The sequence below is a fragment of the Monodelphis domestica genome, chromosome 8 (assembly GCF_027887165.1).
Source record: "Monodelphis domestica isolate mMonDom1 chromosome 8, mMonDom1.pri, whole genome shotgun sequence".
Lineage (NCBI taxonomy): Eukaryota > Metazoa > Chordata > Mammalia > Didelphimorphia > Didelphidae > Monodelphis > Monodelphis domestica.
Window position 1 is genome coordinate 2806588 of NC_077234.1, and position 23290 is coordinate 2829877.

General features: G+C 43.3%; 1 protein-coding gene across 16 annotated transcripts in view; it reads right to left on the minus strand.

Annotated features, from left to right (window-relative positions):
- DLG1 (discs large MAGUK scaffold protein 1) overlaps window positions 1–23290 on the minus strand; it is a 244764-nt gene that overhangs the window by 73830 nt on the left and 147644 nt on the right. For all 16 annotated transcript variants that reach the window (XM_056808371.1, XM_056808368.1, XM_056808367.1 and 13 more), the window contains one exon: window positions 3636–3686. In XM_056808371.1, coding sequence (XP_056664349.1) covers window positions 3636–3686 — 51 coding nt within the window. The remainder of the gene's footprint in view (window positions 1–3635; window positions 3687–23290) is intronic.

The window sequence follows — 23290 nt, forward strand, 5'->3', positions numbered from 1 at the left end:
TGCTGAACTACTGTCTACACAGACCCCAGCAATCTACACTGCAGAAGGAACAAGTTGATGAGCTGCCAGAATGGTCCAGTTTAGGTATGTCAGTGGGCAAGAGAATTTGGTCTACTGGGATGACTAGCCACTTGTCCACTGGGCTAGCTGACAGAACCCTTTCTTGTTCAACTTTCTGGGTCTAAATTCCCTTTCATGAGAACTTCTCCAACATTGAAAGCTGCTCTCAAATCTCTTCCGTCTGCTGCTGTCCAGGAAACTGGTGTCCAGAAGGCCAATCACATCCTCAGCACGTGCCGATCCAGGACATCCCTCCACATGGGCCCTTTCCCCTTGGAATCCTTTCACAAGTAAATGATGCTTTGGACAAAGCCAACAGAGGTCGGCAGGCACTCCACTCCTCAGGGAAGCACATTGTCTTCTGGGGCATTTTTTATGCCATGATCGTTTATAGATAGGAGGATAGGAGGGAGAGTGAGCTGCTCCTTATATTCAGAAGTGAGTCCAATTAATTGTCAACGAAGTCATACTACTGGCAAGAAGCTTTAGGAACCCTAACAGTGAGGGCTATCAAACAAACAGCCCAAAGCTCTCAGACCCTTCTAGCTGTGCCTTTCATCTCACAAACGAGAGGCAGACTTTCTTTTCCGGGGACCTCGGGGATCGGCCAGCCTCTCTTCTCTCTCTCAGGCTGTGTGCGAGTGTAACTGGGTGTGCTCCAGGGACATCTGGTTTGACGGCAGAACTTACCATTGATGATACCCATGGGACTGCCTGTCCCAAACAGGTCTGGGTACACTTTCAGAGTTAAGAAATGGTATACAGCAAATTTTCTGCCATAAATATTGATGGGCATTATGTGAATCCCTTACAAGACAGAAGAACTATCCCAAACAGTTTTTAAACATTTAAAAAAACATTTTTTGTTGTGACCAAATTCTGCCTTCTCCCTCCGCCCACAATTGAGAATCCCCAAATAAACAAAACCCGCTGTACACATGTATGGGCATCATCATCAAAACCTACTTCTACACTGGCTCGGCCATAAAAACGTGTCCCTCTGAATTCTAAATTCTAAAGGGCTTCAGCTCTCTATTAGGAGGGAAGTGACATGATTTTTACTATTAGACCTCTGGTACTCTGGCTGGGCATTATGCTGAGAAGAGAGCAGCACAATAACATTCCATCCCCTCTGCCAATGGCAGCTCCTTTGTCCCTTCCCCAGTGTGTGGGAATCCCTCAGATGCCTATTCTTTGCCACTCCAAAGAAGTAGAACTATTTTCCTTAAGACTAATCACTCCCTTAATTTATTCTCTAATTTCCAATCTCCACTTGTATTTCTGCATGTGTACATTCTTCTCTCCTTTGACAGGTTCAGATAAGGGTAAGGGTTCAAGTGTAAGCTGCTCCCTCTCCCTCCTTTTGGACAGCGGCATACTTTTGCACCTGATTGTGTGAGACAATTGTTCCTCTATCCCAGTCCCCAGTGTATTCCTCTCCCCCCTCTCTCCAGATCATTACACACTGAGGCCTTGTTTAATTCCCTGATGCGGAGAGGAGTCCAAGGTTACACAAAGATTATTTCTCCAAATGTGAACGTATCACTTGCTTCTTTAACCCGTGGTGATTCTATTGGCTCTGCCCTCTTCATTAGGCAGCCTGGAAATACTCGCTTTCATACACGCTCTGTTTTAGACCCAATTTTGCTAGCTATGTTATTCTTGGTTGCAAGTCCAGATTGCTTTCTGGAATATCAGATCTCAAGTTCTTCATCAACTTAGAATGGTGGCTACTGAATCATGGGATCCTGGCTAGGGTTCCTCAGGCCTGACCTGGGAGCTCCGGGGCTGTGGCTTGTGACGGATGTGCTGGAGGTTTCCTTCAGGAAGTGGCCAGTGGATTCTCTGGTTCTAAGAGATGGGACAGTTTTCAGTTCTTGAAACAGGATCTCCAGACTCTTGTTTTGGTCGGAGCCTTTCATTTTCCTTCTGGTTCAGATTCTGGCTAGGAGACACCTTCCATTTGTTTCTGGTTGGCTCACAGAGTCACTTGGCTTCTCTTTGGGCCTCCATGATTGTTGCTCGGACAAGGTCTGGCCCCACGGCGCCATCCTGGCCATTCACCCCTCTCCGGCTCTGTCTTCCCTGAACTCTCAATGGTTTCCCCACTTTTTCTCTCTAGTGCTCCGATTTCATTTCTAAAAACATTCAAGTCTTCTATTTTTTCAATTCTCATTTCATCTCTCTCGGGAGTTCTGGAGGAGTTTTGTGCCCAAGATGGATTTTCCTTTGAGGCTTGGCCTATGGATGCTCTGGGGTCATCCTCTTCTTCCGCGTCGGCGTCTTTTAGCTTTCCTGCCATGACATCAGCCCTTCAGGATGGGCCTTTCTGTTGGTTGGTTCTTCCAGTCTCTCTCCTGTTTCTGGACTTGATGTTCTTAGGCCTGGGGATGGCTGGGGCACTTCTGGAGGGAAGGTCTGCACTGGTCTTGTTGCTGCTTTCTGGGGTAGTTAGTGCTGTGTTATTCTAGGATCTAAGGGACCCCCAGAGGGGTCTGATGCAGGACAAAGTTCGGTCTGAGCTGTTGGAACCTGGGAAACGGGGTTTGTTCAGAAGAGAAGAACTGTAGGTTCTCCTCCGGTGTGTAATTCCTGCCCTGGATACTCGTCTGCAGTGGGAGCTAGATGAAGTGAATGAGGCCCCGCTCTGCTGCTGTGGGCTTCTGAACGTCTTCCTTTCTCAGTCCACCACCCAAAGCCTCCCTACCCCCATGTACAGATTTTCTGAATCCAGCCTTGTTCTGTGACCTGGAAATGTGGACTAGACCACAAAACTGCCAGTGCTTTGGTATAGATTCGAGGCTTGCTCCTGTCCTGGTGCATGGTTCCTCTCTGGGCACTGAAGTGCTTGCTTTAGCAGACGCCTGGCCTGACTCTAGTCTCCACTGTCCTTCTCTTGCCCAATGCTAAGCTGGGCCATAAAGTGATTGTGACTTGTTTTTTCCTAGATTTCCCTCTGAGGATCTCAGTTTGATGTATTTTCTAGATCATCTAGAGGAGTTTGATGGAGGGAAACATGGTCGCAATTGGTTCTTCCTCTGCCTCTTGTTTCTTCCACTTTCACAAAATAGTTTTCTAATTTCTCTGATGCTTCCAATAATGGCAACATGAAACGGACCAACATGTTTCATGTAATCTCTCTTAGTACAGAATACTATAGTCTTAAACAGCCTCATCTGCCAGAATGAAACTCCATGACAAGTTCCCACTTCTATGCCATCTATGAAATTAAGGATAGTGAGGGACAAGTCATCAACCCAGGCTCCATTTTTCCCAGTGAATATCACTGAAATTAGATCTGCAACACCAAAAGCTCAAAGGAATAAATACCCACTCTTTGTCTTTGAAAAATTAATGGTTTCATTAACTCTTTTGATCACATTTAAACTAATAAAGACTACAGAATCAATCTGGGTGTCTGGATCCAAGAAAGATGCCACTATTCAGAAATTTTAAATAGTTGTCTTCTTTCAATTCTAGCAAGGCTAATCTAAGTGTTATTTTTGAAAACCAATTCTTATTAAAAAACAACAACAGATTCAAGCACAAAACAAAGTCAATTAACATTTAATTACCCGTTCCAGTGTAATTTCTTCATACTCATAATCTGCATCTGTACCATTGACCTAATGTAGAGAGAAAGAAGGTCACAATTAAACAATAATAAGGACATATCTAATAAAACAGCTAGAATGTGTTTTTTTTTAATGCAGAGCAGAAAAGGTATACATAATAAATCCTTATTAATGGACAAAATACAAATAAGAGATGGTTGAATACACCGCCAGAACCCAGTGATATAAATGTGAAGAAAATTCAATAGATTTAATTTTAAAAATCAATTTTTAAAAAATCAAGGGATTACACATTGATAAGGAGTACAGTAAATTGCAGTCACAGATATCTCTGTCTAAGAGAGAGGAGAGAAGGGGGGGGGAGGGGAGGGAGAGAGAGGAAGGGAGGGAGGGAGAGAGACTCTGGAGAACGTTTCCTGAAACCTAACCGGTGCTTTTAGAAAAGCAAGAAATACCATCATTTGATCCTCACTACCACCCTGGAAGAGAGGGGGGAGTGTTATTTATCACTATTTTACAGAAGCAAACAGAGAGGAAGGGACTTGTCTAGAATCACACAGCTGTTAAGTGCCTGAGGCTATATTTGAACTCAGATCTCTTAGACTCCGGGCCCATGTACTGTCTGTTGTACCAACCAGCTGTGATCCAGACAGAAGGCCTCAGTGTGGGTCAGTAAGAGAGGAGGCATCGTCCTCAGATTATGAGCAGGAGAAATATGAATGAACAGAGAAGAGTCGGTCCCCAAATCTGTGGTGGACCTAACAATCTGCTATCAGAGTAGAAAAAAGCCAACATCAGGGGATGGCCTGAAAGATCAGGCTGGAGAAGAAAAAGAGGTCACAGGAAGGATGAACAACAGGGTTTAGGGAAGTGAGACAGAGGGCAAGGGAGGAAAATAGGAGATGGGGAATATGTCAGACTTTGGGATCAAGGGAGCACTGTCATGGGGAATTTGATTTTTGAGATAATTGTAGACAAAGTATTGAAAAAATGAATTTTAAAACTCAAAGACATGGAATTTGCTTTTTAAGGCATAAAAAAGTACAACTTTTATCAGTAAGGCAACATGCTTGGTACCATAAAGAAGAAATTTGTGTTTCCTTTAATTCACTGTCTATTTTATGAAGGTTACACCCAGCTCTGAAGAGGCAGTCAACTACAGGCTATAAATCTGTTCAGCAAGGCAAATTTGGATTCCCCATCATGCAACCTCCTCTTTATCTGTTACATAAATGTCAAAATAAATAAAATCCAATATTATGGGGGGCATCAATAAATCCATAAGAAATGAATAATTAGAATAGCTAGCAACTGTAAAATGTGATACATAACTCATTTGGTCCTCCCAACAATCCTGTGAGGTCAGCAATATTTAGTGTATTCATTTGACTGATGAGGAAATTGAGGCTGAGAAAGGTGAAGGACCTTGACCAGGGTTCCAGAGCTCCTGGTAAGTTTCGGAGGCCAGATTCCAACAAGCCAAATTCCTGACTTCAAGGCCAGTGCACTTCCCACTACACCATAATCAAATGATTTGTGGATTATCCTTTGTTTGAGATCCATTGGGAAGAATGTCAAGAGCTGATAATATTTTGAACTGAGGGAAAAGGTCTGAAGATCCTACTTGAACTCTATTGCTACAGATCATCTCACAGACTGGAAATGATTTGCACAGGGTCACTAGTAAGGAAGAGTGGGTTAATGAATTCGTTTTTAAACTTTAAACTGCTACTCAAATGTACAGTAACATTAGAGAAACAGAGTTCTACACTTTAAGTGAAAGAAATGCATTGAAAGTCCTCATTAATGTCAAAGGATGGAAGAGGAGGGGGCAGTTGGGTAGCTCAGTGGATGGAGAGTCAGGCCTAGAGACAGGAGGTCCTAGGTTCAAATCTGACCTCAGACACTTCCCAGCTGTGTGACCCTGGGCAAGTCCCTTGACCCCCATGGCCTAGCCCTTACTACTCTTCTGCCTTGGAGCCAATACACAGTACTGACTCCAAGATGAAAGGTAAGGGTTTATTAGGGGGGAAAAAAAAAAGGATGGAAGATGAATGCTTGCAGTTTTTAATTAGCCATAGGGACTGGCCCTGGGGTTTCCTCATCCCAAGGCTTTTCTCCTGAACTTCTAGTGTTACAGAGCGGCCTCAGAGGGGAGGTAACTGGCCTGGGGTTTTCCATGAGCTTCTGGCTTCCAGGTCATGAATCTATTCACAGGAGGCTGCCTCTCATCCTGGGTTTTGCTGTGGTCTTTCTAAAGGCAGGGCCAGGGGGAGAAGAGAGAAATGAATGACCTCACCCGTCCCCGAAAGCCAATCTTAAAAAGTCGTGACCACTGAGCTTCCCGTCAGCAGTTTTGGGTTGGTTCACTCTTCAAAATGCATCTGTCTAGGAGCAAAGTCCGTCTGATTCCGCCCCTCTCAGCACGATTCCTCAGGGCTGATCTCTCACTCTTTGAACAGGAAACTGATCCTGGAATGGCATCGCCCTATCGTCGCCCTCTAAAAAGCTGCCTTAATTCCAAGAAACAAACCGAAGGAGTGAGATGAACAGAAGCGCCTACTATGTGCCAAGAACTGCCGACTGCCGACTTCCTCTTGCCAGCCTACAGGGATCAACCACAAAGGAGAAGGTAGTCCAGGCCCGGGGCTTCTGCACTGCCTAGTGAACTGTCAGCTCGCTCCCGTTTCTACAGCAGATGGCTCCGCTCTGTGTAGGCAGCTCCGACGCCATCCACCCCAACGAGTCCTACTTTCTCCATATGGAACACGCGCGTCCTTCCCTCGCCCTCGGCTGAGTAAGCCAGGATGGGGAGCGGCGATCGGCAGCCCCGCACCTGGCTGACGTCTCCCTCAAAAGCGCTTTGCACAGCTCCCCCAGCGCGACCCAACACCGGCAGGGCAGAGGGATCTTTCCGAGGGCGCCCCTCCTGCGGCCCGAGCCCCCACCCAAGAGCTGTGCCCGGCAAGCCCGCTCTGGAGAGAAGGCTGCGCATCCCCCCGTGACCCATTCGGGAGGCCCTGGGCTTGCCGGAAGCAGCAGAGCCCGGGCCCGAGGGCCGGCTTCGCGGCTCCCTTGGGGCGCGGGGTGGGACGAGAAGCCTAGATCGTGCCAGCGGCCAGGGCCTCCTCTCCTCATGCAGCGCTCCTCCTTGGATTCTCCTCCACGCGACCTTCCTTTTTATAGAGGGAGGAAAACGAGCTTAGAGAAATGACTCGCCGTGCCCATCAACGGCCATTCCACCAGGCGCCAAGGAGCACGCGCGACTGGGACACACGGCTCGCCCGCGGACGTAGAACAGGACAAAGAACGTTTTAGGTGGGGGGCCCTGGGGTGACGGCGGGGGAGGAAATGAGAAATTGTCATCCTGTAGGACAGCCTGGTTTCTCAGTGGCCAAAGAGCTGGCCTGGCGTCGGGAAAACTGAATCCAACACAGCCTTAAATACTAGCCAGGCAAATCCTTTGCCCAGCTTGCCTCAGTCTCTTCACTTCTAAAACGAGGATAACAACAGTCCCAAGCTCCCAGGGTGATTGGGAGCCTCGGACAGTAGTGCTCCGTGTTAGCGATTATCACTCATTCTAAGGGCCAGAGAAGAGGGCCCGTTCCTGCCCACTGGGCAGCCCTGGGGCCGGCCTGCCTGCCTTCTCCCTGGGCCCCGATTTCGGCTGCCCCGGGGGCACCTCCTTGGAGGCGAGGGTCAGTTCAGATGCTGGCCCCACTGGGGCTGCTGCCCTTCTCCAGAGAGGACCTTCTTTACTCTGGAGAGTTCTTCCGTTCGCGCACAGAGCTATTTGCAATAACGGATGGTCTACTCTGATAACTAACACAAATACCTCTTGCTTTTCCCAGTGCTTTTTGTGAGCCAAGTTTCCCCCATTAGAACGTGTAACCTTCCTTGAAGACTGGAACAGGATTTTTGCCTTCTGTGGGATACTGAGCTCTGCAGTGACTGGCCCATGCTAAACTGCTAATAAAGCTTGATTAACAAATGACCTGACTTGATTGGGCTTGTCTGAAGGCAAACAGCACAGTTAGCCCCTCTAGACCACCGTTTCCTAACAGCTTCTTCATTCAAACCTCTACGTGAAATCCCTGCCCATTCCTCCAGTTTCCGCCAGAGGAATTTTCCTTAAGGGTAAATCGGACCGTAAGACCTCCTCAATTCCAAAAACTCAAGTGGCTTTCAGGTGCTCCAGGATAAAATATAACACTTCCTTTGACCATTTAAAACCCTACACTCCCTGGCCCCAACTTCAATTTCTAGCCTCAGTAAACACGGCAGCAACTTTTTTTTTTTAAACCCTGACCTTCCGTCTTGGAGTCAATACTGTGTATCGGCTCCAAGGCCGAAGAGTGGTAAGGGCTAGGCCATGGGGGTCAAGGGACTAGCCCAGGGTCACACAGTTGGGAAGTGGCTGAGGGCAGATTTGAACCCAGGACCTCCCGTACTTTGGTACCCCTGCTAAAATGTGAAACTCTCTCTTCTGTCTCATTGAATTTGGCCTGGCCATCATCTATCTCCTCACTGTGGGATGCCTGCCTGCCTGCCTGCCTGCCTTCTCCCAGAGTCTTTTAGTTTTATCCATGAATTGGCTCCCTCATGATGCTTCCACTTCCCGGACGACCGGAGGCTTAACTACTTTCCGACTGTTTGTCCTGAGCTGCCTGTGATTACGCAGAACTGCGCTCTGTCCCCAGAACAGAAGCGCATGGCTTGTGGACAGATGGCCGACCTTTCTCAGAAGGGTGACACGCTTCATGAGCAGGGCTGTGGACCTCAGGCTGGGCGCCACATTAATAAGAATTCTCAAGTCTTTGAAAACGGTTTCCTCTTACAGTGTGACAACGTTCTGTTTTCATTTCTCCTCTGCAGCAGCCCTTGCTCCTAGCGTTCTCCGAGTCACTTGTTAACAGTGGGATAATATTCTAGTGCACCCTCATAACTCCATTTGCTCCATCGCTCCCCAGCTGAGGGGGGAACCGATTAATCTAAGAAGAAGAATTCAAACTGTCCAATCAGCTGTAAACGGGCTGAGCCATGCTGCAAATGACCTCTTTTTGAACCATGGATCCCACTCCCAAGATCTAGATCTCCAACAAGGTCAAAGAAAGAGGAATAAGATCCACACGTAAGGAAACAGTTCTAATAGCTCTCCTTGGAACTCTTCAACAAACTGCGGTGCAGGAACAGAAGCTGTCGGCAACGATGAGAAGGCCCGATTTCAAGTGCAACTAGAAAGACTTGTCTGAACCGAGGCTGAGGAAAGTGAGCACAAGTAGGAAAACAATCCCATCAGGGATGACGACACCATCAAAACCACGTCCGCTGGAAAGCCCAACCAACTCTGGGCCACACGCAGACCACCACGAGGGCCGAGGACTGAAGTACACCAAGTACACCAACCAGGAAAGGCTGTGTAGATCTATCAGGCTGCCTGTTCAAAAAGTAATGAACTGACCGAGTTTGCCTCCTCCCATTCCTGGGACTACTGAGCAATCCCTTTCTGTTCCTCGATCAACACACGTTCTTGCTGTGCTGACAGCTATTTTGCGTGATCCAAGCTGGGAGGGCTACTTACAAGAGACACAGCTGCTATGCTTTTGGGAAGGTGTGAGCTGGTCTCCTAATTATTAAGAAGCTTGTATGAAAGGGGAAGCAAGTAAAATGCTGTTTCATTCCCAGCCAAAAGTTCTGGATCTTACTCAGCCTCACTCTTTCTGTCAATCGATAAACTCTTATTAAGCACCTATTATGGGCCAGGCAAAAAAAAGGAAAAGATAGTCTCTGTCCCAAAGTAGTTCATAGTCTAATGAAGCTTATATAGAAAACTACTTGTGGCTCCATGGAGGATGAACTAGAGTGGAAAAGAACCACAGAACCAACAGTTTCCGTCACCTCCCTCGATCTATTTTTTAAAATGTTATTTATCCCATTCCTTTAAGTTTTTTTAGCTATACAGTATTTTATTAGCAGTAACTGTCAAAAATAAATTCTTAAAAGAAAGGCTAAGAAAAAGTTGGCTCGCCTCACTTTTTAAAATCTTGATACATTCTCTTTTTTATCTCACCATAGTTAACCTAGGGAAGGTGGGTCACACAGCGGACAGAATGCCAAACCTGGAGTCAGGAAGATGGATGTTTGAATAGCTGTGTGACTCTGAGCAAGTCACTTCAATCTGTCTGTCTCATCTGTCGAATGAGCTAGAGAAGGAAATGGCAAACTACTCCAGGATCTTTGCCAAATGGGGTCAGTCATGACTGAACAACATAGTCATCCCAAAGATCTCTACTCCTCCCCCATTGAGATCTGTCCCATATGAAAAAACATTAATTTTTCAAAAGGAAACCAAAAAACAAAATCAACCCAACTTAACTAATCAATATACTGAAACAGTCTGAAAACATGCCCAACGTGTAACACTTCTAGAGAGCTCACTTCCACAGGGGCAGGTTGGGTGTCTCTTCATGTGAAGCTTGTTTGATCTTTATCATTTTGTTCCATTCACTTCTGAACTTTTGGCCTGGTTGTTCTTTCCCAGTTACATTACAGAAGTTACTGGGTATATTGTTTTCTTGGTTCTGAGAACTTCCCTCCTCTGTATCAGTTCTTTCCAGGTTCTTCTGTATTCATCACACCCATTATTTATTACAGCACACTAGTAAACTACTGTACCCATGTACAACTTGTTTAGCTGTATTCCCCAATTGATGGACATCGACTTCCTGTCTGAGTCTTAGCTATCATGAAAAGTGCTGCTAAAAATATCTTGGAATATAAGAGATTTCTCTCCTCCCTGCCCCCTTATTGATAGCTTCCTTGGGATATGAACCCAGAAATAGTCTTCAGTTCAAAGAAAATGGACATTTTAGTGATTTTATTTACATGATTCCAAAATGGTAATATTATCTGGCAGCTCCATCTACGATGCATTAGTATGCCCATTTTCACATTATTTGTAGTAAGTAAAGTGAAACCTCAGGGTTTGGTTTGAAGTTTTGATCTGCATTTCTCTTAGGATTCGTTACTTGAAGAATACTATCATGGAGGTTGTGAATCTGGCCCTTAGCTGTTTTTCTTTTAAGAACTGTTTGTTCATATCCTGTGATCATCTACTGGGGAATGGTTTTTGGTTTTATGTTTCTGTTCATCATCTATGTCTTGAACATCAAACTATTAGCAGAGAAATAGGATACAAAACTTTTTTGGATATTCAATCATTATCCTTGTTTACCTAAATGCATTAATTCTGTCTGAGAAGTTTCAAGACATTAAAATGAACTGTCTTATCTTTTGTTTCTATCCCTTGTTTGGTTAAAAATACGTGTCCTAAGCAGAGCTGTGAGAGATATAAAATCTGTTTCTCTGTAAAAAAAAAAAAAAACTAAAATAATATAGTTTTAGTATAATAACCTAATACAGTTAATATATAATAATAATATAATATATAATTATATATAAATAATATAATAATAAATATATAAATAAACATATAAATAAATAAATGATAAATAATAACCTAATACAGTTAAGTGCCCTCTTTGTTTTTTAAATCTGTTTCTTTTAAAGTGAAAGTTTTGTTTTCTTATCCAATTTGTCGTTCTTTTTCATTTCATTGGCTTATTTAATCCATTCACATTGGAAGTTCTAAAATTTAGGTTTGTCTTTTCCTCCATCTGTCTCAAATACTGGGTTTTAAAAAAAATTACACTTTTCTCCTTCTTCTGTTGTAATCACAGTATTGTGAGCATTTGGTTTACTTTAACGTTTTTTTTTTAAGGTGTTGCTTTTAAGGCTCTGCTCCCAATAGCTCTATTCCTCTCATTTGTTGTCACTTAGCTTTGCTTATTAGTTCCTTTTTATCCCCTGCTTTTTATTAAATAATTCTTCCTGATCCCACTTTTTTCACCTCATTAAGTCAAGTAGATTCTAGTCTACCCTTCAGCTAGTCCTGTTTATTTGGTTTTTAAATAATTTGGGGGCTCCTTTCCAAAAAAGTATTTCCTTCATTCTTTTCATTTTCCCTCCTGTCTTTCTGTCTATTATAGAGTCTTATTCTTTGATTTATGATTATAATTATCTGCTCTCTTTTCTCAGGATTCCTAAGAGAATCAAAAGTTCAAAGGCATCTATTCTAGGCTCTCCTTTCTAGGTAATTTCAGGCACAGCCTTATGGAGTCTGCCTTTTCCATTGTACTTTACTCCCAGAACAATGTCAATTCTTGCAGGTATTAGAGAGAACATTGATCTGGGGAAGGGTTCCTCCCTTACTTCATTCCTCATGAAGCACAACACAGTTCATACCCTACCCTGTTTAACTTTCCTTCCACATTTACCTTGAAACCTCCCAAGTCCATGCTCTCCCACTCCCCTGGGTGCCTACCTATTTACTCCAGTGGTTCAACCTCCCTACCTCACCAGTACAGGATGCAGTAGACATTTGAAGCACCAAATTCTCACCCACTGTAAGATTTCTATCTCCCTTCCTAGATCATCTTGCTTCACCAAGGGAGTACTCATAAGTGAAACACCCTTCTCCCCCTACAAGTAAGGCCTCCTTCCTTTCCCCCTACTTTTCACTTCCCACTCATCCACTCTGGGAATACTTTCTCCTCTCTATTAGCTCTTGACTTAACCCTGACATATCCCTATCTATTCCTCTCTATCATCTATCATCTCTATCTTCTCCCCTTTCATGTTGCAATGGTGCCCTCCACCCATTTCTCACAAAATCCATTCCTTCCTAGGCAAGGTATCACCAGGTTCTGTCCCCTAATAATGCCCTCTGCCAATTTAATGTTATCGCTGCCAAATTTCTGCCTTCAGCCTTGCCTCCTCATATTCATTTAGAAAAAAAGAAATGTCTTAATGCTCTCCGTGCTAGCATTCTATTGCTTCTCCTGCCTGCATTTCTGTTGTTTGGGGTGTTTAAGAAACAAATAATCTCTTCAGTTCTGGGTTTCTTTCTAAAAATGTGTCAAACGTTTCTTAATTATTGAATATTCATATTTTTTCACATATGGTTAGGCTCAGATTTGCAGACTAGGTCACATTGGGCTACATCTTGAGTTCTACTATTCTTTAGAGCTTATTCCACTCTCTTCTGTTTTCTAGTTGGTACAGGATAGTCTTGTGTAACGCAGGCTTCCCTTTCTTTATATTTGAAGATCTTTTGCCCAATGGTATGTAAAATGTTTTCTGACCTGTTCATTTTTATGACTATGTTTCCTGGCATTTGCAGCCTTTATGTGTTCTTCTTGAGGTTATCTGTGAATTATTTCAATTGGTATTCTATTTTCTACATTTAAAAATACTGAGTAGTTCTCTTGTATTATTTCCTTTATTATAGTGTTAAGGTTTTTCTGTCCTTTTGTATTTTTCTGGGAGACCTATGCTTCTCAGAGTGTCTTTACACATGTTATCTTCAAGATCAGTAGGTTTTACTTGCACAGTAAGCATATTTTCTTTTACTGGTATGCTTTTCTTCTTCTAGATTGTGCTTTATGTCTGTATATTTGCACTCTCAATCTAATATTCTCTTATTTCCTTGGTGAGGCTTATCAAAGATTCCAATTTTTCTATTCCCCCCATTATTTTTGCTTTTGCAGACCATAAATCAATTCCTCCTTCCTTCCTTCCTTCCTTCCTTCCTTCCTTCCTTCCTTCCTTCCTTCCTTCCTTCCTTCCTTCCTTCCTTCCTTCCTCTTTCTTTCCCTCCCTCCCTCCCTTCCTACCACTCAAAGAGTGTGTTGTGGCTCCACATTATCCTCACAGAATCCTCTGTTTTCATCAAATGTTGGATCATTTTCTGTTGTTTTCCATTATATTAGAGGCTATAATTCCTTCTGTTATTAGTTTTGTCTGTTTATGTTTGGAAACTGTGCTTTTTTTTCTTCTAGAAATCTGTGTTAACTTCAGCCTTCCCCACAACCCTTCTCATTTTCCCTATCACTCATCTCCTATGATGGTTTTTTTCCCCTCTGTGGTTTCCTAGGAGTTGAACTCTCAAAACATTTCAAACTCCTTTTACTCTGAGCACCAAGGTCTGGGGGTGGGGAGTCTAGAACTGGTCCCTCAGGGGGAGTCGAGTCCTGCACCATCTTCCCCATCCCCTATCTCACTCCAGCACACGCCGAGTTACATCATGGGGTCCTGCCTCAATGCTGGCAATTTGAAGGTTTGCAGAGCTCATGCTAGAGGGTTATTTACCGTGGTACAGTCAGTTCTGAGTTTTGTAAGAAAGACATGAATCATCACTACCTTTGAGGAGCTCCAAGTCTAAGAGAGACAATACCATGGGCATCCAAACACAGAAATGAACATCCACATAGAGAAGACATGAACAAAGCAGAAATAAGGTAATCATGGATGGCAGCAGGGTTTAGCAATGATTCCAGTCTGAGTATAGTTTGCTGAATTTTTTAATGTATGGGGTTCTCTATTATTACCATGGAGTGGGTGCTTAAGGATAGCCCACTCAACTACCTTCAAAAACCCTTCCACTTCTAAAAACTAAATTCATGCAACTCCATAACTTAATGACGGATTATTAGTTGAGGGTGGGAGATGGAGGGACTTTTATTTTCATTCTGGGACAGTAGCCAATGGCAGGCACAACCAATGACAATATCAACCTTTATTGTTCAGGAAAGTGATGTCTGCCTGTTTGTCATGTGATCTAAGAATCTCCAGGAATCTTCTTCCTCTTTTTAAATAAGAAAATGGTCATCTTTCTATAGCTATCTTAGGGTAATGGTCTGTGTGCCTCATAAATAGTGGGAGGGTACTTTTCCCAATCTGTTGTGGTCCAGGTAAGAGTTCCAAAAGTGTATATGTCAAAATGATGACAGAGATATCCAACAAATAACTTAGTAAAGAATTGAAGATTATTTAACATAAAAGTACTAGGAAATGTGGAAAGAAGTCTAATAGATTTTAACCTGAGACTAACACCTGACATCACATTCCATAATATATTATAAATGAGCATATGACTTTAACATTAAAGATTATACCATAAAAATTTTAGAAGAAAAGCAAAATAGATCTATTTTTTTAAACCCATACCTTCCATCTTAGAATCAATACTAGTTCCAAGGCAGAAGAGCGTAAGGGCGAGGCAATGGGGGTAAGTGACTTACCCAGGGTCACACAGCTAGGAAAGATCCGAGATCAGATTTGAACCTAGGACCTCTTTGTCTCTAGGTCTGGCTCTCAATCCACTCAGCCACCCACCTGCCCCCTAAAGTAGATAATTTTAATAACCATAGGGAGAGAAGTATCCATAACCAAAGGATAGGAAGCAATTACAAAGGATAAATAGTTTTAATTACATGAAACTGAAAAGTTTCTGTACAAATAAAATAAACATCTTAGGACAAAGAAGAGAAGCAGTTAAACAGGGGAAAGACATATAACATACACATCCTAACAGCCATTTCTCTAATAGACAAATAGTCAAAGATATAACACCAAAGAATTGTCAAAAAAAGAAATACAAATTAGTGACAATCATGAAAGAATGTTCCCAATCATTAATAAGAGCAAAATCAAAAAATGGCTTTAAAAAAATATCTTACAAGTTGGTAAAGATTAACAAAAATAATTGGAAAAATCAATGTTAGAGGGATTGTGGGAAGACAGGCACAGTCGTACATTGTTGGTGGAACTATGAATGAGCATAACCATTTTGGAAAGCAAGTGTGCAAATAAAATGACCACAAAAAATGTTCCCATTCCTTGACTCAAGAGATTCCGCTACTATGATTATACTTCAAGGAAGTTGAAAACAAGGTTCCCAAATACAACTATATATTTATAGCGGCACTTTTTGTGAGAGCAAAGAATTGAAAGCAAAGGGGTGTCCATTCCTTGGGTAGGGGCTAATCAAACTGTATGTGGCTGTTTGAATGTGGCTTTCCCACTAGCTCCTTGAAGACAGGGACTCTTTTTTTGCCTCTCTTTGTACCCCTAACATTTGGCATAATGCCCACCATACAGAAAGTACAGAATGTTTGCTGACTCGACATGAGCACAATGGAATATTCCTGTATTATAAGAAATGATGACTGTGATGAACACAGAGAAGCATTAGAAGAATTCCAGAGTCAGATGCCCAGTGAGGTAAGCATTGCCAAGAAAACTGAGATGCAACGGCTACAACGTCTTTCATTTCTTGCTGGGCACCCATATCCCCTGAAGAAAGGCTCTAGAGGGGCCCGGCCAGCCTACGCCTCTTCCATCTGACCCAAAGAAAACTCTTGAAACAGCCCTTCATCTGAACGTCAGGCCTGCTATGCCTGTTCTTTGAAGATAGAGAGGGGCAGCACCCTCCACTCGAGGACGAACATGGTCATACCATTTATAACCAGGGACTTTGAATTCCTGTAGATCATCATCCCTACCTCATTCCACACCGCCTACTATCTGATTCCTTATTCCCATTCCCCCTCAACCTTCCCACCCTAAAGTTTCATTCTCATACCATTCAACCCTCCCACTGTGCCCTCTAGACTGGCTAGCCCTCGGGCCACAAACTTCGTCTCCAACCCCTACCATCTATTAGTTCTTACTAAGTCCTGACTAGATAAGACTCTCTGGCCTCTCTCTCTAGTCCTGGCTCTCTCTTCACTCATTCTCCTCGGCTCACTGATCAATCTTCCATGCTTCCCTCTGCCATTTCCAGATCCTCTCCTCCTATCTCCATCACCCAGTGATCTCTCTTTCTTTGGGGTTCATGCTATTCATAGCTATTCTCCAATCAAAATCCTAGGAGCTGTTGTCTCTAGACTTCAAAAGTCACTCCTTTTCCTCCTTGAATGAGTTCTGTATCTTGCTTACAATTTTTCTCTCCTTCCCAACCTCATACAAGGGGACTTTAAGAATGACTCTCCCAGGAAGGGGGAGGGAAGAAAGAAGGGAGGCAACATGAATCCTATGACTTTGGAAAACTCATTTGGACATTTGTTATTAAAATTAAAAAAAGAATGACTCTCCCTCAAACGTCCTAACCACTAAGATCCTCGTCTTGTCCCACACAAAGAGAGTCATAGTCCCACAGATCTATCTCCTCCAAGTTTAAGAATTCTGAAATTCCCTTATCCAACCATAATCTCTTGACTTAACCTCTTCCTTAGCCCTGTTACAAAATCCTACACTTATTCCTTACAGTGAACTCTAAACCCATGTTTTTTCAATTCTCTCCCAAGCTATCAACTCTGTACTGAACACCCTCTCCTCGTCCACTCATTTTGACCTTGTGGTACATTCCAGTTCTGCTCTGCACATCTTCCTCTCTTGGATTCCTCCCTTCCTCCTCACATTCCCAACTGCACTCAGCCAAGCCTCAGCAGGGGATCACTGCCACCAGGGGTCACCTTCATTCTTATATAGGTACAAGGGCTGGGGAATGAAGACGGAGAAAAACCACCCAAATGTTCGGTCTGGGCACACCCTGTTACTCTTAGGCCCTCTCCCTGCTGTGAAGTAATCCTTTTCCCCCTCCCTCATCAGCTCATCATTCCACTCTCCTCCAAGACCCTTCTAAATGTTCATATCCTGCCTCAAACCTCCCATGGATCCCTCTCGCCACACTCTCACCTGAGATCTCTGCTTCATGTTCTATGGAAACACGGAGGCCATTTGCCAGGAGCTCTAGCCACAACCTCATTCCTTCCCATCTCCTCCAACAGACTGGGCCCTTCTGTCATTGGCACTTTGCACTTATCTTCAATCTCTCTCTCTAGACTGGCTTCTTCCTCCATTCCCTGCACTGTGCCTATGAAGTTACATTTTATTTTTTCTAATTGAAAGGAGCCTAAAAGTTCGTTCATTCCTTAGTTTAGATGTGGAGGAATGGCCTGGAGTAGCCACAACTTCCTGGTGCAATTAGATCAGTGACATGGGAGAAAGCACTCATCTCCGCAATGCAGGGTGTTCATTTGCAAAATGAGATATTTGGACTAGGTCTCTTCCTTTCCTAAAATCCAAGATTTTAATCCATAAATATTCATGTCCCGATGACTCAGGGTTCATAGTAATGCATTCCTTTAAACAATTAAAAACCTCAAAGTTTGTGCAGTCACAAAGAATCTAAGAATGATGAGGCATTGGGTTAAAAAACAGAGACAGTCTCAGGCCAGGTTTTAGGCGTGTTCTTGCTAATGGACCATTTACGCAGCTGTGTACCAACGCTATAAACAGTTGTTTCAAAGGTCTACTAAATAATGAATGGCCCTTTGAACACGTTTGGAAACAGAATGGACAAGAAGGTTGGGTGGGAAAGGGCCCTGAATTTGGTGTCAGATGCCATGAATTTTCTTTTCCAGGTCTGCTCGCTCGCGCGCTCTCTCTCTCTCTCTCTCTCTCTCTCTCTCTCTCTCTCTCTCTCTCTCTCTCTCTCTCTCTCTCTCTCTCTCTCTCTCTCTCTCATCTCTCTCTCTCTCTCTCTCTCTCTCTCTCTCTCTCTCTCTTTCTTTCTTTCTTTCTTTCTTTCTTTCTTTCTTTCTTTCTTTCTTTCTTTCTTTCTTTCTTTCTTTCTTTCTTTCTTTCTTTCTTTCTTTCTTTCTTTCTTTCTTTCTCTTTCTTTCTACTTGTGTGATCTTGGCAGGGCACCAGACTCAATGGAGACTACAGTCCCTTCGGGTACCAGGGGCAATCAGTGTGGAAGCCTCATTCCAGACAGCAGCACCTTGGGTTTCTCTGTCACTCCAGATGATAGGATGGGGCTCCCTACAGGTAAGGGGGGAGGAGGGGGAGGCGCATCCATCCCCACTGCCCGTCAGACTTAGCAGAGGGGAATAGAATTCCAGCCAGATCCAGATACACCCCACTCCTTGCAGCACAGTTACCTTTTCTGATCTATTTCTGCAGGCTTTTGATTGTCTTCAGCATTCAAATAGAGAATTTGTATAAGAATTTGTTTTAACTGACTAATGTGTCATGACTTTGGATCACTGTCACATGTTTATTTGCCTCATTTATTCCCATATTTACCTTCCGTTCTTACAATTTATTAAATAGCCATTAATGTCTCCTAACAAGTCAAACAGTCCATGCATTTAAGTACTTTCCTTAGGCCACAGTAGCATGTGTCAGAAAGACAGCTATCAAGAAATTGGTGTGAAGATGGAGACAAAGCATCAAGCAAAGGGAGAAAAAGAAGCAGCTCCTAAGAGCCTATTAGACCAAGAACTCATCTGTGAGAGGCTAATTAATTATCCCAGAATGGAAGAGGAATCGGGGAATATCAAAGAATGAAGGGAAGGAAAGTGGCAAAGATTAGGGTCGAGGAGGTTTTTTATATTCTTTATTTGACTCTAATAAATAAATCCACTTTATAGCCATGATTTTAAGCCACAATATTCAACTACATTGTGAAACCCTCAGAAACAATTCCACATAAATAAGGTCATTCTGGCTCTCTTTCTTTAGCACTGGGCTCAACTGTGTTTCTGACAAAATCATTGAAGATTCTTTGGAAGACAGAACAACGATAATCCTGTTTAGCACCACTTCTTGATAATAAACACAATGCAAGGCACAGGAGACAGCAGCGTCTACTTGCCACCATAAAAGAGGAGGCAGCTGGATAGCTCAGTGGATAGAGCTCTGAACCTGGCAGCAGGAAGACAGAAATTCACCTCCTATCTCAGACACTTACTATGTGACCCTGGGCAAATCACCTCACCTTGGTTAGCTTTAATACACTGGAGAGGAAAACGGCAAACAATCTGGCAAACCAAAGATTCTCCAGTATCTTTGCCAAAAAACCCCACTCCCCATCCCCCAAGACAGTTGGGTTCATGGGGTCATGAAGAGTTGGACACAATAGAACAATAAATGAGGCAATCCACTGCAGAGTCCAGACAAAGGGGGATTGTGTGTGTGTGTGTGTCTGGGGGGACGGAGGGGGCAAGGACCACGACACCTAACAGTTGGCAGTGGCCTTCCAGATGCTCCTGTGCACAGACACCATTTTGTCAGTTGCCCTGAGAGCCTCCCCCCAAACTGCAGCACTTCCCATAAAGCCTCTGGGATCACACAAATGAGTCGGGTCTGTGTGTCCACATGGGAAGGACCAGATAAAAAGTATGCCTATTGCCCAAATGTCAACCTGCAGAACCTGAACAATGTTCTATGGAGCTAACCCACGAATCTGTGGGTCTGGACCAGCTAGGAGAGACAGACTTTGAGAAGCTGGGCCTAACACAGACAAAAAGAAAGGGAGGGACAGGGAAGTGCTTTACGGAAACGGCAAAAATGTGGCTAATATGGAAATGCTTTGCATGGCTTCCCATATATAATCGTTCTCATATGTCTTCTCAAGAGTTCGGAGAGAGGAGACAAGGGAGAATTTGGAACTCTCCGTTTTTTAAAATGAACGTTAAAGATGTTTTACATGTAACTGGAAAATACTTAATGGACTAATTGTTTTAAAGAAGAAAGCAGAGCCTAAGGATTACAGTAAAAAGGTGGACACTTTAAAAATGTTTATTACACTGAACTGGAGGGGAAAAAGGGAAAGCAGAAAATCCACTGGTCGGTCCCAAGCTTGGGATAATGGCAAAGGCCTATTTGACTACATTTTAGCAGGTTTGCCTTATGGGAAGGGAAGAAAGCCCAGGACAGAGGCATCCCCAGAGGGCCAATTTAAAAAAAGCACATGACCCCAAAGAGATAATAAGGAAAAAGACTTGAACAAGAACATTCATAGCTGTGCTCTTTGTGGTGGCCAAAAATTGGAAAATGAGGGGCTGCCCTTCAAATGGGGAATGGCTGAACAAATTGTGGTATATGTTGGTGATGGAATACTATTGTGTTCAAAGGAATAATAAAGTGGAGGAGTTCCATGGAGACTGGAACAACCTCCAGGAAGTGATGCAGAGCGAGAGGAGCAGAACCAGGAGAACATTGTACACAGAGACTAATACACTGTGGTACAATCGTATGTAATGGATGTCTCCATTAGTGTCAATGCAGTGACCCTGAACAATCTGCAGGGATCTAAAAAACACTATCCACAAGCAGAGGACAAACTGTGGGAGTAAAAACACCGAGGAAAAGCAACTGCTTGAAAGAAGGGGTTGAGGGGATATGACTGAGGAGAGACTCTAAATGAACACCCTAATACAAATACCAAAAACATGGAAATGGGTTCGAGTCAAGAACACATGTGATAACCAGTGGAATCATGCACCGGCTATGGGAGAGGTTGGGGGGGGGGGGGGGGGGGGAGGAATAAATGATTTTTGTTTCCAATGAATAAAATTTAGAAATGACCAAATAAAATAATGTTTTTAAAAAAAAGTCAGAAAGGTATGAGTTCAGGTAGTGCTTCTGATATATAACGTGACCCCAGGCAAGTTACCTAAGGTATGTCTCTAAGGCCATTGTTTAAGGAGAAGGTACAGAGGAATTCTCTTACTGGGTGTTCCTTGGACCACTAAAATTTTAGGTCCAGTTCCTATACTTTTCAAAGGAGTGGAGAGTTGATTGAAACTGAGAAATCAATGTCTCCTAGTCTTTTTCTCCACACAGTGGTCTTCAGTTCTGTAGCCCCCAAAGAGGTCTGATCCCCCTGCCAACCCTTCTAATAGTTAAATACCCGATAATGTCTACTTTAAGTTTTCCCATTTCCTGGATAAGTAAAGTACTCCTTTACTTTCATTTTTCTTTTATCCGGCATGATTGAGTCCCCTCATTATCTCTTTAGGTCACTCTCCAGCTTTTCAAAATCTTGTTTTAATATGTTTCCATAATACTCTAATGTGAATTATGACTTCCACTGGCAATTTATATATATATATACATATATATATATATAATAGTTAAAATATTTGCAAATGTGTAAAAAACTAAAACCAAAAAAAAAAAAAAAGCACATGGTGAGAGTGAGCAAGGCTGCACCATGTAACCAGATAAGACTGCCAAAGGAGGAAAAGAGTAAAGGATGGAATTAACGGCAAAGAAGGTGGGCTGGTCATGTGATCAGTGATGACAGGAAGGAAGGAGGAGTGATTATTAAGTCCCTTAGGACAGCCAATGGAGCACTAAGCAGTTCAGAATTCTCTCGAATCAGAAATCTGTCAACCAATAAGTGTTTATTAAGGGCCAGACGGATACAAAAGGAAAGAATAAAATCATTCAGCCCACAGCTTTTCTGTACCATCCTTCTGACTTGTGTGATGTTTTATGATGATAATAGTATTTGCCTTTATGATTATAACACAAATAATATAGTTTGATTTATTTAAGAATTTATTTAAGTTTAGGGCAGTATTAAATCTTGCCGACAGGCACTTTGACCGTAAGCCTGTAACCCAAAAGTTTCTACCAAGGCCACCCCAGCCTGCTGCACGTACGACGGTCAGTAGGGAGTATAGGATGCCTATGTGCTAGGTGCAACAACTTATGTCAATCATCCGGCAGCTGACCCCCAACTGTAAAAATGGAGATTTGAACCCCGGACTTCAATTCCCAGGAGTCCTTGGTAGCTCCCAGAGTTCCCCAAAATCCCAGGTGAGGTCATCACCTGGGCCGCGAGGAGAGAGGGGTTTTTAAATGGACTCCGCCGCCTTCTTGCTCTCTCTCTGGATTTCCGCTTCTAGGGACATGCGCCTCTAAGATGCAACGGAAGTGTAATTGAACAGGCCATTCGGCCCTCCTAGGCACGTTCCTTCTTATTTTGCATTTTCTTTATTTCTAAATCTTAAATAAACCTCTAAAATTATAATACTTTCATTAGTCAAAACTAAATTTTAACTGTTACACAACATTAATAGAAATTGTCAGCAGAAACAATTCAACCCGGACCCCTTATTGCAGAGCCATAATAAGAGACATTGCTTCTCCCCCATAGTGATGATTTCTGTACTTTCCAGCTTATTCAGCATTTCTTTCATTCAAGAAGACCTACCCAGGTGAAAGCTTTATGTCGATCCTCCTTTACTTCTGACTGTATTTTCTGTCTTTAATCTGACACTAGGTCGTCAGATTGCTGTGCTTAAAAAAAGGCCATCATCTCCTAAGGCTCAGGGTCTTTGGTCTCGAGCTTGACCAGAGGCCGACTTTATTGTAAGACGGCCCACTCTCAATAAACCTATTTTTTATCGGCTTGGAGAACCTACTGGTGTTTCTGCTAAGAAATTTTCACCACGCCAGGGGAGGGTGGACAACAGGAAAGGTTGGGGGGATTCCTTCATCAAGACAAGAGAGATGCCCGCCTGTACAGAGTTCAAACCCAAGAAACTGCAGCGATGCACTTTGGCCCAGGAATGCATACGACAGGAACAATGAGAATCACGACTCCCAGAGGACCAGCTCCCAATTCGGGGCTCTGGGCTTATTCAGTAGATGTTGATCATCTAGCAACATCCATGACAAGTATCCCTATGGGGAACCATGCAGCTAACTGGTCCAAGAGAATCTTTCAAGGTTCGTGAGACGGAATTCAAACACCCTAGCAGAGTCCCAGGCACCCTTTCTCCCTGACTGAAAACAGCTCAATTATGCTTGCTTCAGTTACTGCCACAAACTGTGAGTGGCTAAGCTTCCTAAGGCTGTCTACCCCAGAAAGCCACTCTATTATATAACAGCAGTTACGATTTTATGATTAGAAAATCATTTCACAATGTCCCGGCTAATATCTGTCTCAG